Source organism: Ictalurus furcatus, chromosome 7 (assembly GCF_023375685.1).
Source record: "Ictalurus furcatus strain D&B chromosome 7, Billie_1.0, whole genome shotgun sequence".
Taxonomy (NCBI): Eukaryota; Metazoa; Chordata; class Actinopteri; order Siluriformes; family Ictaluridae; genus Ictalurus; species Ictalurus furcatus.
In genome coordinates, this window is record NC_071261.1 from 15,920,877 (window position 1) to 15,934,461 (window position 13,585).

Below are 13,585 nucleotides of genomic sequence, written 5' to 3' on the forward strand. Positions count from 1 at the left end.
TTTTTAGTCCTGAGCTTATTGACAGTTGTCGATCATTTCCAACACATCATAGTCCCAGGCATAGATTGCATTATGTGATGAGGTTCAGCCAAAGACAATTCAATGTTAATTTTAGATGCATTTTGCTCTATGCCTCCTCACACACATACTCTGTATCAGATCAGTGCTTCTCTGGTTAGCCAAACAATCACGTATAACCCATTTACATTAGTGTTATTAGCAAAGTGTTATTGTGAAGAATTATTGTAACGGGTAGAGAAACACCTTCAGGCTTATACAAATCTCATCGCCTAGACATAATACTCCCAGACTTTTCAGAATGACCTGCAGGATTGAAAACCCCCATATACTCATTTCCATAATCTGTCTATGATTTGACCTTTGGCTGCGGTGATCTGTGCACGCTCTGTTCTGCTTTTGTCGCTGAGATGTGAAGGCGCACGGTGCGTGTCACTGTGACACCATGGTTTGACATGTGACTGATGAGTCTCTGTGGCCTCAGTCGTGGACTGCCAGAGCAGACATATGTAAGGCAACAATCGCTGCATGACGCTGCGTGTCAGACTGTGGTGGCCTTTGTTAACACACAGACAGATCAATAATGCGACTTTGTCCCTGTCAGAGTGTGCACCTACGGTATACTTGCATGTGAGAGAGTTTGCTTTCTCTGACACTTCTCTTTTTGTTATTGAGAGGCGTCATGGAGTAGCATACACAAATACACACACTTGTCTCTTTGTCTCTTTGTTTTCTTTCTGTTCTTCACACTCTCCATTTATTAAAAATAAATAAATTATATATATATATATATATATATATATATATATATATATATATATATATATATATATATATATATATTATATGCCTGTCTTGTCTATGTTGTTCTCCTACCAGTGTTTTCATGTTTCCTGCTTCTACACCCACTACACACTTTCTTATATTCCTCTTCATACTGATTTTAGTCTCTCTTCTCAAAGACCTTTTGCATTATTGCTTATTTTAGGCTTTTGTTTTTTGAATGAAAATCCAAAGCTGGATGAGTCAGAAATGTGTGACTGGATATGATAACTTGGGGCTCAGGTTTTTGTCATGAACATACATGATGAGAACATAGTGAAGTATGTGGAAGTACTAATAAATGCAAGTGGTGTCTTATGCTTGTTGCGTCATGGCAGGTTTGGTGTTTTTAGTTAGAATGTGCTTTGATATCAATGAAATCACATAAATAGCTGGAAAGCAGGCAGGTAAAGTCATATAATTGTAACATAAATATAAGGTCAGGCCTGGATAAAAAAAAAAAAAAAAAAAAAAAATATATATATATATATATATATATATATATATATATATATATATATGTTAGGGACATATTTTATTTATTCTGTCATGAAAACACACAGTGTGAACAGCTTCGAGTGATCATCTGGGTATGTGTAAGCACCATAAATGCAACTACTATGTAATGTTTGATGCTAAAATATACTTTGTCTAGAAATATACTATAGCAATATCTAGAATAAGAAAAAGCTTCAGTCAACCGGAAAAGAAGCATTTCTGAAAAAATAATTCACCTGCTTTTTTTGGGGTTAAAATTACGTTGTTTAGAGAGATTACAGGGATAAACACATAAAGTAATAAACATAGTACAAAAATAATGATAAAGACAAAAGATAACAGTATAGATCTCAGTTCAGAATCTTTAAACCCGATTTAAATGACTCTTTTTCATTTATCGTTTATCTGAGACACACACGTGAGTGCGACTTCATCGCAAGATGGCCGCCAGTCTGTCTTTGTGTCAGCTTTCAGAACAGATGCCCATCGGCTTTGGTGTGCCCACTATTCACACCCCGCTTTGGCACCAAAACTGCCACGACAGGCTTCCTCTCTCACGCTGTCTCACTCTCTGCAAGTGCCAGGATGCTTTCTTCCGTCTATCTCTGTTTAGGTTATGGCTGGTTCTGATAAAGGGCCCGGTGTTTTATCAACAAGAGCTGGGTCTAAGACAATAGAAAATGACAGAGGGAGCATGGAAGAAGCATCAGGGAAGAAAGCAAAAACGATAAGGGTGTTGTGAGAGATCTACCGAAGGGCCGATACGGAGCAGTAATTGCAGAATGAAAGACTGATTGTGAAGTATGTAGACACTGATGGGAATGTAAATACAGGCTGATTGAGATAGACAAAAGAGAGATGGCGAAAAAAAGAAAGTTAAACAGTCGCTCGCCAAGATCCACCTCGGCTGATTTGCAAGTGTGTGTTGAAGTCACAGCCATGCACTGTGAGGTAATAATGCTCAGCCTGGCCAGCACCAAAATACTGATGACTGAATACATACATACACACACCAAAATACATGAAAAAACAGACATTTACCCACACACATACAGCCACAGGCAGTATTTACACTAGTGCAGCTGCATTGCTCAAAACATTTCAACCAGGACAGCCCACAATTAGGAGATATTTCTGCCTCTCACTCTCTCTATTCCTCCATGGTTGGCCCACGAGAGAGAGAGAGAGAGAGAGGGAGAGAGAGAGAGTAGAAAAAATGAGGAAAAGCTAAAATTCTTGGCTAAAGCCTGGTTTCCTTGGCAAGCGGAGCAGTACGTGTGCAGCCTTGCTCACTTTCTAAAATGGCTGCCAGACGCCTCCTCCTGAAATGTCGACGGTATGCATGTTCCTTGTCGTTCAATGCGTGTGTGTAAGCGTGAATGTGTGCATGTGTGTGTGTGTGTGTGTGTGTATGATACAGACCAGTCTTCAGCCAGCAAAGAAAAGTTGCTAAAGTATGTGCTAACTTTAAACAAAATAAAAAACAGAGACAAGAGGCCGGCTGGGTTGCACAGGGATCGTGCCAAGTATAGGAGTGTGAATGTGTGTTTATGTTTAGTTGAGGTAGAGTGGGAGGTGTGTTTCCAGAGAAAGACTGCTGGAGAAAAAAGTTGTTTTTTTTTTTCCCCTGTAAAGGAACTGGAAAGGAATGATCATTATATAATTAGATGACTTGTATGAAAAGAATGCTGAGCTGGGTTGGACATCAGAAACTGATAGATACAATCATAAAGCAAGAGGAAAGAGGTTTGTCCTGGGAGTGTGTGACTCAACACCTTCTGTTTTACACTTACAGGAGGGAAGGCTGTGAGTTCGGACATGCCAGTGAGTCCTGGGATTTTAAGAGGTTAATCTAAAATTTAGTCATACAGTTGAGAATGACAAAATAGTCTAAGACTGCTTGCATGTTTATCTTATAGTGATAGACAGCTAATTTATTAATTTATTTTCTCTTCTTTCTTGTGTTAAATAAACGACTTTGATAAAAAAAACTTTTTCTAAGGATTTTATATTGAGGCACCACCGTTTTTCTATCTTCAGGTATTATGATTGGATTTTTCTGCCGTATTGCCCACTATAATAATAATAACAACAACATCAACAACACTAATAATAATAATAATAATTATATATTATATATGTATGTGTGTGTATATAAAATTATTTTACATATATATATTCACACTACTGGTCAAAATTTTTTCGCTTGACTGAAATGTTTCTCACATGGTCTTAAAAATCTTTTGATCTGAAAGTGTGTGACTAAATGTTTGGAATCGGTGTTGTAGACAAAAATATAACCGTGCCAACATATTCATTTCTTTTATTAGAAAATATAGATTTTTAAATGAACGACTTGGAGTGAAATATTCCGAAAAGCAGCCAATAAGAGTCCAGCGTAGGTGGGAACTCCTTTATTACTGTTTAAGAAGCATCTCAGGGCGATTCCTCAAGAAATCGGTTGAGAAAATGCCAAGAATACATTTCTAGAAATTCCAGGCAAAAATGGGGTGTACTTTGAAGATGCTTTTAATTTATTTTGGATTTTTTATCGCAACATAATTCCCATAGTTCAGTTTGTGTTATCCCAGAGTTTTGATGACGTTATTATTATTATAAAATGTGGAAATAAAAATAAAGAATGAGTGTTTCTAAACTTTTGACTGGTAGTGTGTAAATGTATATATTGGTAATTGGTGTTAACAAAAGTGAAAAATGTAAGGAAGTAACACTTACTGGATCTAGCCAAGTTCAGAACGACATGGAGAATATCACAATTAAATTAAATTAACTCCTGAATTTAATTTCATGATAATAATATTGTAATAAATAAATGTTAAATATGGTCTTGGAAATAGACATAATAATATGTATAAAATGATCAACTATATTATAAAAACAAACTACAAACTTTATTCCGAGTGTATCTTCAGTGTATAGACTAGGATCGAACGGGACTGAACTGGATTCTTTTGCTCTCTAGACTTCTCTCATACGCTGCTTCTCTGCTAGTTTGTTTGTTTAAACATTGACATGGTCGTTGGGTGCCAAGAAGTGTGCTTGGAGAGGTTCTGTGTGTTTCAGGTATCTGTGTCTCACTCTCACAAGTATACACACTTACAACACGCACACACACTCAGCACAGCCCTGGCAAAACTGTTTACGTACGTGGCTTACAGACGTTTATTTTTAAACTGTCCCATACGTCTGTTCCATTTGAACATCATTGCAAAGACATATGTACCTCTGTGTACCTCTGCATAGAAACACATACACACATCTGCAAACACAGGCGTGTCGTTATAATTATATGTGAAATTGGGCATTTTATGTTAGAAGTAGTGTGTTTTTTATTTTTATTAAACGGGCATAAACTACATTTGTTGTTTACTTCTCACATATGCTTAGTGTGTACGTGTGACAACAGCTGTGGGGTGTGTTTCTACAGTATCGGTGTGTGTCCATGTCTGTAATGAAAAATGAGTCTGGACCATTTGATGTCTAAATGCCAGAGCCAGCTGCTCTATTGTTTCAACTTTAATCACAGTAAACAACGCTATGCTAGAATGCACCTATAGATTCGAGCCATTCTATTTCCCTTCCCCTCTTTCTATGTGTCTCCATCTTTCTCTTTTTTGGACCCAGTAGGAGGTGTCTTTATCCAGACTGATGGATGGTGGATAGTGCATATGTGAAGGCTGATCGGCAGCGAAGGGGGATGGGAAGTTGGCATAGGAACTGGCACTGTCACACAGCCAGCTTTGCACCAGTCCCACCAATCAAAGAGCTAATAGTCCAGTCAAGCTTTAAACTATTAAATACTAGATGTTATTTTACCCAGAATATTCACACAACTCTGAGATGAGTTCAAGTACAAACCTTGAGCAGGTACCTTCTGTGTATGAAAGGTGCGATACAGAATTTATTATTAGCATTAGGTTGTAGTGCGCTCGCTTCTTTCTCTTAGAAAAGAAATGTTTAATTTTCTGTTTTTTTCCCCGCCCTTAACATATAGTGCTCCCTCCTTGTCTTTGTCATTGTTGAGCCGCAGCCAAGAACATTCCATTTGTGCAGCGTTGTCGAATGGTCAATTTTTTGCTTTGGGGGTGGGAGTAATAAAAGTTAAACTTAGTACACAAAGAAAAGCCCTTTATCAGCTGCGCAAGCAAAGCGCTTCTGAGACTTTATGTCTGAAACCTCTTTTTATACGTACTGTATGCGCATCTCTTCTTCTTCATACTTTCCCTCTCTCTCTTTTTTGCTCTTCATATCTCCTACTGTGAAAAAACCTATGGAAGAGTGTTGTTCCAAGCAAGGCTATCTTATTCTCCATGTTAGAGATCATATCGTCTTGGTCGTTCTTGCAGGGCCCCTCAAACATGTGTGGCTCTTTGTGTTGCGTGAGTGCATGTGCTGAAGAGCGTGTGTAAATCACAAGGGTGGGATCCAAACGCTCGGCCGAAGCAGTACTGAACTCAGGGCTCTTCTTAGCTGATGTCTTCCGTGCTGTTTGGGTTTCAGCTAATAATGACAAATCTAATTAAAGCTACCAGTCAATAATCGTAGTTTTTGATCAGAAGTGGAAGATCCCACAGCTTTAAAAAAAAACAAAACAACCACATGGTCAATAGAATTCTGCGCACCTGCCTCCTGAAGGTCATATAAGGTAACGTCATAAGTCAGGATTCTGTATATTGAAAGCACACCCTAACGACATGCTGGATTCTTCTCATTTTTTCATTTCGCGCCCTCCCACCTTTCCCTCCATTCCTTCCTCTATATCTCCCTCTATACTGCGTCTGCATTATATGATGTGTGGTCAAGCACTGGACCTCCAAAAGTGCATTTTGCATGTGCGTGGCTTTTCAAGCAGAAAGATGCACATTTTGTGCGTTTCCTCTCTCTTCTTTCTTACTTTCTTTCTCGTTCCTCCATTCTGTGGGAGAAAAAAAAACATGTTTCTGCACACATCTGGCCTGGCCTGTCAGGACTGAGCTCCTGCAGTCTTTCCCAGCGAGGATGAGGTGGGGGGTTGGGTGGGAACCATACAATAACTGCCATCACGTACAAAATAGATTAGGATTTGCATGCGAATTTTAATACTTTTAGTTCGCATGTTTTTCCCTGACAAATGCATTAGTGGATCTTTTTTTTTTTTTTTTTAAAATGCTGACTGCTGTTCCTGGAAGACAAACTAGCTTTTTATTACCAAATGTCAGTGACTGTGTCCTAAGAGTCAGCTTTGGATGATGATAATCAAGGATTTCACTAATTTCCCCTTGCCAGAGAAACAAATAAAAAGCTCTAGAAAGCGGTAAGAGCTTAACAAATAAAGCTGAAGGGAATGGAAGTGGATGATAAATGAGGGTAATGTAATCTGCGCTGCCTCTGCACTTTGAGTCACTCTGTCTATGTTTTGTGTACTAATCCACGTTCTTTATATTTGTTTACAGACTCACAGCAGTCAGGAAGTCCCAGTAACAATGAGCCTGGCAAGAACCCTCCAGGTATCTCAAACACACACACACACACACACACACACACACACACACACACACACACACACATCCAGCGTAGAAAGGCTTTTTTTTTTTACCACCATAAACAAAATCACTCTGTGAAGGTAAGACACCAATCAATCAGATTTTTGGATCACTTGCATCTATAACACGTCTTCTACCCTGTAGTAAAGGAAATATCAAAATCAAAACTCAGCAGAAAAGTGTTTATTTACTGTTTTGTTCACTTATAACCACATTACTTGAAACTTAGTTCCATCCACCTGCCACAATCACATATACAGTATCTCACAAAAGTGAGTACACCCCTCACATTTTTGTAAATATTTGATTATATCTTTTCATGTGACAACACTGAAGAAATGACACTTTGCTACAATGTAAAGTAGTGAGTGTACAGCTTGTATAACAGTGTAAATTTGCTGTCCCCTCAAAATAACTCAACACACAGCCATTGATGTCTAAACCGCTCGCAACAAAAGTGAGTACACCCCTAAGTGAAAATGTCCAAGTTGGGCCCAATTAGCCAATTAGCCACTCACTACTTTACATTGTAGCAAAGTGTCATTTCTTCAGTGTTGTCACATGTGTGATTATCATATATGTCAATTTCCTTTATAAACTTTACTTATAAACCACACTTACTAGAGCGTCTTCTTTTTTTCTGTGAGCATTCGTTCTCAAATAATAAAGATCAATAAACGATAAAGAAATGTTCATCCAAACTTTTCTGTTAGTCTTTCTCTTGAGAATGTTTTCACCGTCAAATAAATACCTTAATTCGAACATCATCCAAAGACTAGCCTTTTGGCTTTACGAAGTATGCAAATTCATGCACATTTAAGTAAAAATGGGCATAAATCATGTGCATGAATAGATCTTTGAAAAAGTTCCAATTAAAAAAAAAAACTGAATCAGCAATTAACTGGAGAAAGACTAGTGATTGTATTATATTATTATTATTATTATTATTATTATTATTATGAAAAAAAAAACTATTCACCTGAAGTGTCTTGCGTTAAACAACAAAGGCACAGCGCTGACAAATTCCATGTGATCTCCCAGCTGCTGGGAACAGGAGGCTCTCAGAACTCAGCCGGAAGGAACCACTGATGAGATTTGCAGGGTTTTGAGCGAGAAGCTCCAATTGTTCTGCTTGGAAACATCCAGGCGAAAGCTAATGGGGCCGAGACTGTGTAATGGAACATCCCACATGTATCAGTCAAGAGTGTGTCTTAGTGTACATTTCACATCCTGACTTTGAATTTATGATCCAGTGTGGGAATCTTTGTGATCTCTGACTTCTTCACTGACCTAGCAAGACCCACACTGAAGCAGCTGTTTTGGTGGCAGTTTCGCAGCTGGCAGTCTTCTCTTGACTCTCCTGCATTGAAAGGAAGAAATCCTAGAATACATTACAAGAAAAGCGAATATGTACCGTTTAGTTTCACTCAGTAAATTGCGTCAAGACATCTATTTGGCTTGGAACCGCAGTCAGTCTTCTAAATGAACTGAAGTCATCCTCAAAGCCAAATATGTTCCATTTAGAATTTGAAAAGAAAAATCAAAATGTCACTTCTTAAATGACAGAACGGCTGACAGATTGCAGTTTATGTCGCTGGGTGTATGTTGTCATCAGGGTGTAGGCATGGAGAAGAAACACCACATACCAGCACACCACACAGCTTTTCTTTTACCCCTCACTTTTTTCCTCTCAGTTATTTGCAAGGAATGAGGTCAGTGATGCATAATTAGCTGTTTACCGCAAGAGCAGGTTTTTCATCTTCCCTTTCTTAGTGAAGAATTGCAATGTGGTCATGACTCATACCTGCCATAGCTACTACTGCTGGTGGTGCTGGCCTATGTACCCCATCATCCTTGTGCTGAGCTACGGAGGATAGTTTGCACTCACTGGGCTGTATTTAGAGTTGCATCAATATTTATGTAGGGAAAGTCACCCTGTTTTCTCCCCATTTGGTCATTTACTAGTTCCCACCCACTAGCCAGCTCCCCTCTATCATACCACAGCCACCAACCAGGGAGGGTATGGGCTAACAAGTGCTTCGTCCGAGATATGTGAAGCCAGTCACTGTATCTTTCAAACTGCTGCTCATGCTACATGACAGGGCAGCTGAACACACTCAGAGGAAAGCACTGTCTTCCTTCTTCCACATACTCGAACTTCCAGATGCCCACGATTTTCTAGTGTCACTCTGATTGAGAAGGGAGTGTGTATGCCATCCCTCCCACTCACACAGCATGGCCAGATTGGCTCTTGTGGATTCCTGGCTATTGTCAGGATCTGAACTCTGGACATTAGGGCAAATTTTCTTTCGCACATTTTACATTGTCTTAAACACATTTCAGTATGGTGTAAGGTAGTTGCATCAATCTGTCCGTGCGTCCGAAATCACATACTGTGACAGTACCTACTGCATTCAGTTCATTACCTACTGCTCAGCCATTGATACAGTACATACTGATGAGTATATGTGTGTAGTATGAATACAACCTGGACATACTACACCTGCCATGTTGGCACTGTCATGTGACCTACGTCGTCATAATAACCGCAAAAAGTTAAAGAGACGCCTTGTGGCAACTGTTTTTTTGTTTTGTTTTGTTTAAACCTTCAACAAGTTAACAATTTACTCAGATGTTGTTAAAAAAGTACGGTTTAACCTCAAGGAACAACGTTTAATACCTATAGCACTTACACTTAAAAAGAGCCAACACACCGCCTTCCGCCATCTTTGTTTCTGACAGCTCTTCCAAGCCAGTCCCGTTGCCTTATGAGATAGCGCAGTGTCCATTGGTTCCATACTGCCGAATCTCAGCGGAAGCAGTAGGTCATCCGGGTATTTCTCACCTGTTTTAGAATTCGGACATACTACTCCATTGGCGTACTGCATTTCACCTACTGTATAGTGGGGATAAACAAGCTGCTGGACTTAATCCTGCTCCTTACTCAAAGCCAATATCCAATTATATTGTAACCGAATGTAACTGAAACACGCAACTAAATTCTGGAGCTCCTGTGCAACTTAAAGTCTTGCTTCAATTTGTAGTTACATCTGCGGTCTGAATGCTGAGCAATATTGGTGTCATCTCCTCACTATGGGAGTCAACCTCAACCCTGAATACGGCCCACAGTAATAAAAAAAAAAGATGAACGTCTTTTCCAGGCTTATCGCTAAGACCGGGCAATATGGCGATATTATGATAAACATTACATGCCTGCATAATTGTCATGATAAAAATCAGTATGTAATTTAATGCAAATAATGTGATCCAGTGTCAAAGAATAAATAAACAGCTAAAGTGTGTTTGTTCTTTGTCCTACAGTTTACTTGGAAGACAGTTTTGTCAAATCAGGAGTGTTCAGCGTTTCAGAGCTGGTCAGAGTATCCAGAAGTAAGTCGAGCTTCCCATGAAGCTCAAATATAGACACAGACAAATACAAACACACACACACACACACACACACACACACACACACACACATACACTGTCATCATGCCTTCCTTTATGTTCAGCCTTCCTGACTTAGTGAGAGAGGTACTTACCCAGAACACGTGTGGAGAATCCAGTCAGGCAGGTCCTGGGAACAGTGTGTGAGAATATGTGGGTGTGTGTGTATGTGTGAGTGTGTGTGTGTGGTGTATGAAAGCATGTGTGTATGTGAGCATGTGTGTATGTTAACGTGTGTGTGTGTGTATGTGTGAGTGTGTGTGTGTGGTGTATGAAAGCATGTGTGTATGTGAGCATGTGTGTATGTTAACGTGTGTGTGTGTGTGTGTGTCTGTGTGTGTGTGAATGATTGTACAGGAGTGTGTGCGTAGACATGCCTGCCTTCATCAAAGACGATGACAGATGTTCCAACAGGAATCTTTCTTTCAGTGTTGGTTGAGGACAATGCGTCCCTCAGGCAGGATCTGTGTGTACTGCCTAGGGGTTTTGAGGCCGCCCTTTCCAAACACACACACACACACACACACACACACACGCACACACACGCACCTGATGACACTGTAACTGATACATGTTACACCTTCTACATGTAACAAAATGCCCAGTGTCACACTCACACACACACACGCACAGACACGCACACCTTATGAGACGGCCACTCTGTCAGCTTGGCCTCATTGAACTGCTGAGCTTTTCATGGTGCTTCAGAAATCTGGGTCTCCGATCATACCGCCTTTCAGCACTAAAAGAGGAGCAGAACTCACACCCAAGCCTAATGCACTTGAGTGAAGAAGCTGCGAAGGAGGGGGAAACAGAGGGAACGGATCTTTCACTCCTAATAGTCTGGCATTAGAGATGTTAGGAAAGACCAGGCACCTTAAGCTCTAACCCTAAAATTAGGGTTAGTCCAGTTAATCCTAATACTGGAATGGGAGCTTTGAAGGAATACTCAGAGTTTTTCTAACTAAGCTCTATCCACCGCATCTGTGTGCTGTGGCTGTTTATCACAGACAATAATTTCAACACTCTTCCCTGTAGGAAGAAAAAAACCCCCAGAAAACCTTTTTTCCCCTCTAATCTCACATAGAAACAAATTCTAAGAGCAGCTGTTAAATTCTGTATCAGAAAACTCTATCAATCTAAATATATAGTAAATACAAAATGACAACCAATACACAGTGACATTAAAAGTCTTAGAATGAGACAGGCATGAGAAAATCTTTTACCAAAACCGTTCTTGTGTAGTTTTATTCAACTTTAAAACACAAGAGGAAAAAATAAATCGTTCATTTTGAGTTACACTGACGATCCATAAATCTTCCATACTGCTTATGGAGCCTGGACCGTATCCCAGGGAACTCGGGCCACAAGACGAGGGACAACCTGGACAGGGTGTCAACTAGGGTTGTCAAAAGTGCCGGTACTTCGTTACCAAGTCAGTACTAAAAAGAAAAATAGTTGATGGTACCAGATTTTCAGATTTTACCAGTACTGGTAGCACTGGTACTGGAGCGCTTCCTGACAGGTAGTCAGTCGGGAACTTTTCATAGGTGCACATTTTCACCATGGCTGCGTCCGAAACCGCATACTTGCCTACTATATAGTAGGTGAAATACACTGATTTCTCTAAGACGCTTGGTTTCCACTTTCGGTGCTATTACCGCTAAGTGTGTAAAAGCCGTGCCCGTAAAAAAAAAAAAAAAAAAATTGTGCGGATAGATTAACCGTGCTTTCAGGAAGAGCGGCTGTATTTATTCAAGCAGTTCAAGCATGTGAGTTTAAAATTATGATAGTGGTTGCATTATGAATGTTGTAGCATAGTTTAATTGGAGTGTATAAGTGCAAGAAAACATCCTCGATTTTGCTTACTTAATGGTTAGCATACACGCGTTTAATGGTAATACGGTCAGGGGTCCTTATTAACAACTTTTATTGGGGTTAAATAAATGGGAGGACATGATTGAATTCACTAATTTTACATAACACAGGCTTTTTGGTGAGGTATATATCTGAAATTTATGTGTTAGAAATAATAGATGTGTGGCTAGCACTGTTTGTCTTTAATATCAGTCAGTCAGAAAAACATTTCTACTCTTGTCTGGATAACTCTAGTAGCTTTAATAATAATGATATACTTGAAGTATACAGAATGGCATTTTAAAAAAAATCGATATTTAACTTTATTAATAAAATAGTGTGTTGTTCAATTAGCATGTTTTTGTGTTTTGCTTTGGTACCGAGTACCGTGGAATTTTTTCTGGTATTGGTACCGACTACTGAAATTTCGTTATCGTGATAACCCTAGTGTCAACCTATTGCAGGGCACAGTCACACATACACACTATGGACAATTTGGAAATGCCAAATCAGACTTTGGACTGGGGGAGGAAACCGGAGTACCCGGAGGAAACCCACGAAGCACCGGGAAAACATGCAAGCTCCACACATGAAGGGTGGAGGTGGGATTTGAACCCCTAACCCCGGAGGTGCCACCGTGTCCACCTACACTGACTATATTAACCACAGATTTCCCTCAAAAACTATGAATTACAGATATTTATCATTTTATATACTCTAATGCTACATTGAACTGAATAATCTATCGTGCTACAAAATAATGCGGTCTTAGACACTGAGAACAGTGAAACCTAAAAAATTATTGGCAATTATTAAGCTTTGCTCAAACGAAAAAAATATGATACAACATATTAACCCTCAAAAAAAACAAACAAAAATAAAATTGACAGTTGAAAGTTGACAGTTTTTTCCCCCTGTGTACTTCCAGTCTAAGTCAGTTCTGAGTAAACAGGTTCTTTTGTTTGTTTTTCATTTTCTCTCAGTACTGGGAATCATGTCGACATTATTATCTGTAGTAACTGCACATGCTATCCAAAAAGAACAAATAACTGGTGTGTAAAAATAATTTTTAAACTGATATGTAAATGGCTTAGAAAGGTGGTTTGCCTGTAGCCATCACTATGCCATCATCATCATCATGAATTAACGGCAGGCCTACTGCAGATTCTGAACAAAGTTGGTCACGTAATGTTCAGAGTGTAGTACAGTTTATTGTGTCGTATTGCATTGTAGCAAATACAGTGGTATCATCGTGCTGAGTCATTGTTGTAATCAGAATTGTATTGTATGAAAAAAGTTGTAGTAGAGACATTGGTATTGCCAAATATTCAATCAATCCCTTAAGAATTAAAAATCATATATCATGTTCAAGCCTAAGGTTTACACATGCAGTAGAAATT

At 39.2% G+C, this 13,585-nt stretch overlaps 1 protein-coding gene across 6 annotated transcripts in view; it reads left to right on the top strand.

The window, feature by feature from the left end:
- The window catches only part of LOC128609960 (nuclear factor 1 B-type), a 105,527-nt gene that overhangs the window by 56,484 nt on the left and 35,458 nt on the right, over positions 1–13,585 (top strand). For all 6 annotated transcript variants that reach the window (XM_053628917.1, XM_053628914.1, XM_053628918.1 and 3 more), the window contains exons 3-4: positions 6,792–6,845; positions 10,203–10,271. In XM_053628917.1, the coding sequence (XP_053484892.1) occupies positions 6,792–6,845; positions 10,203–10,271 (123 nt within the window). The remainder of the gene's footprint in view (positions 1–6,791; positions 6,846–10,202; positions 10,272–13,585) is intronic.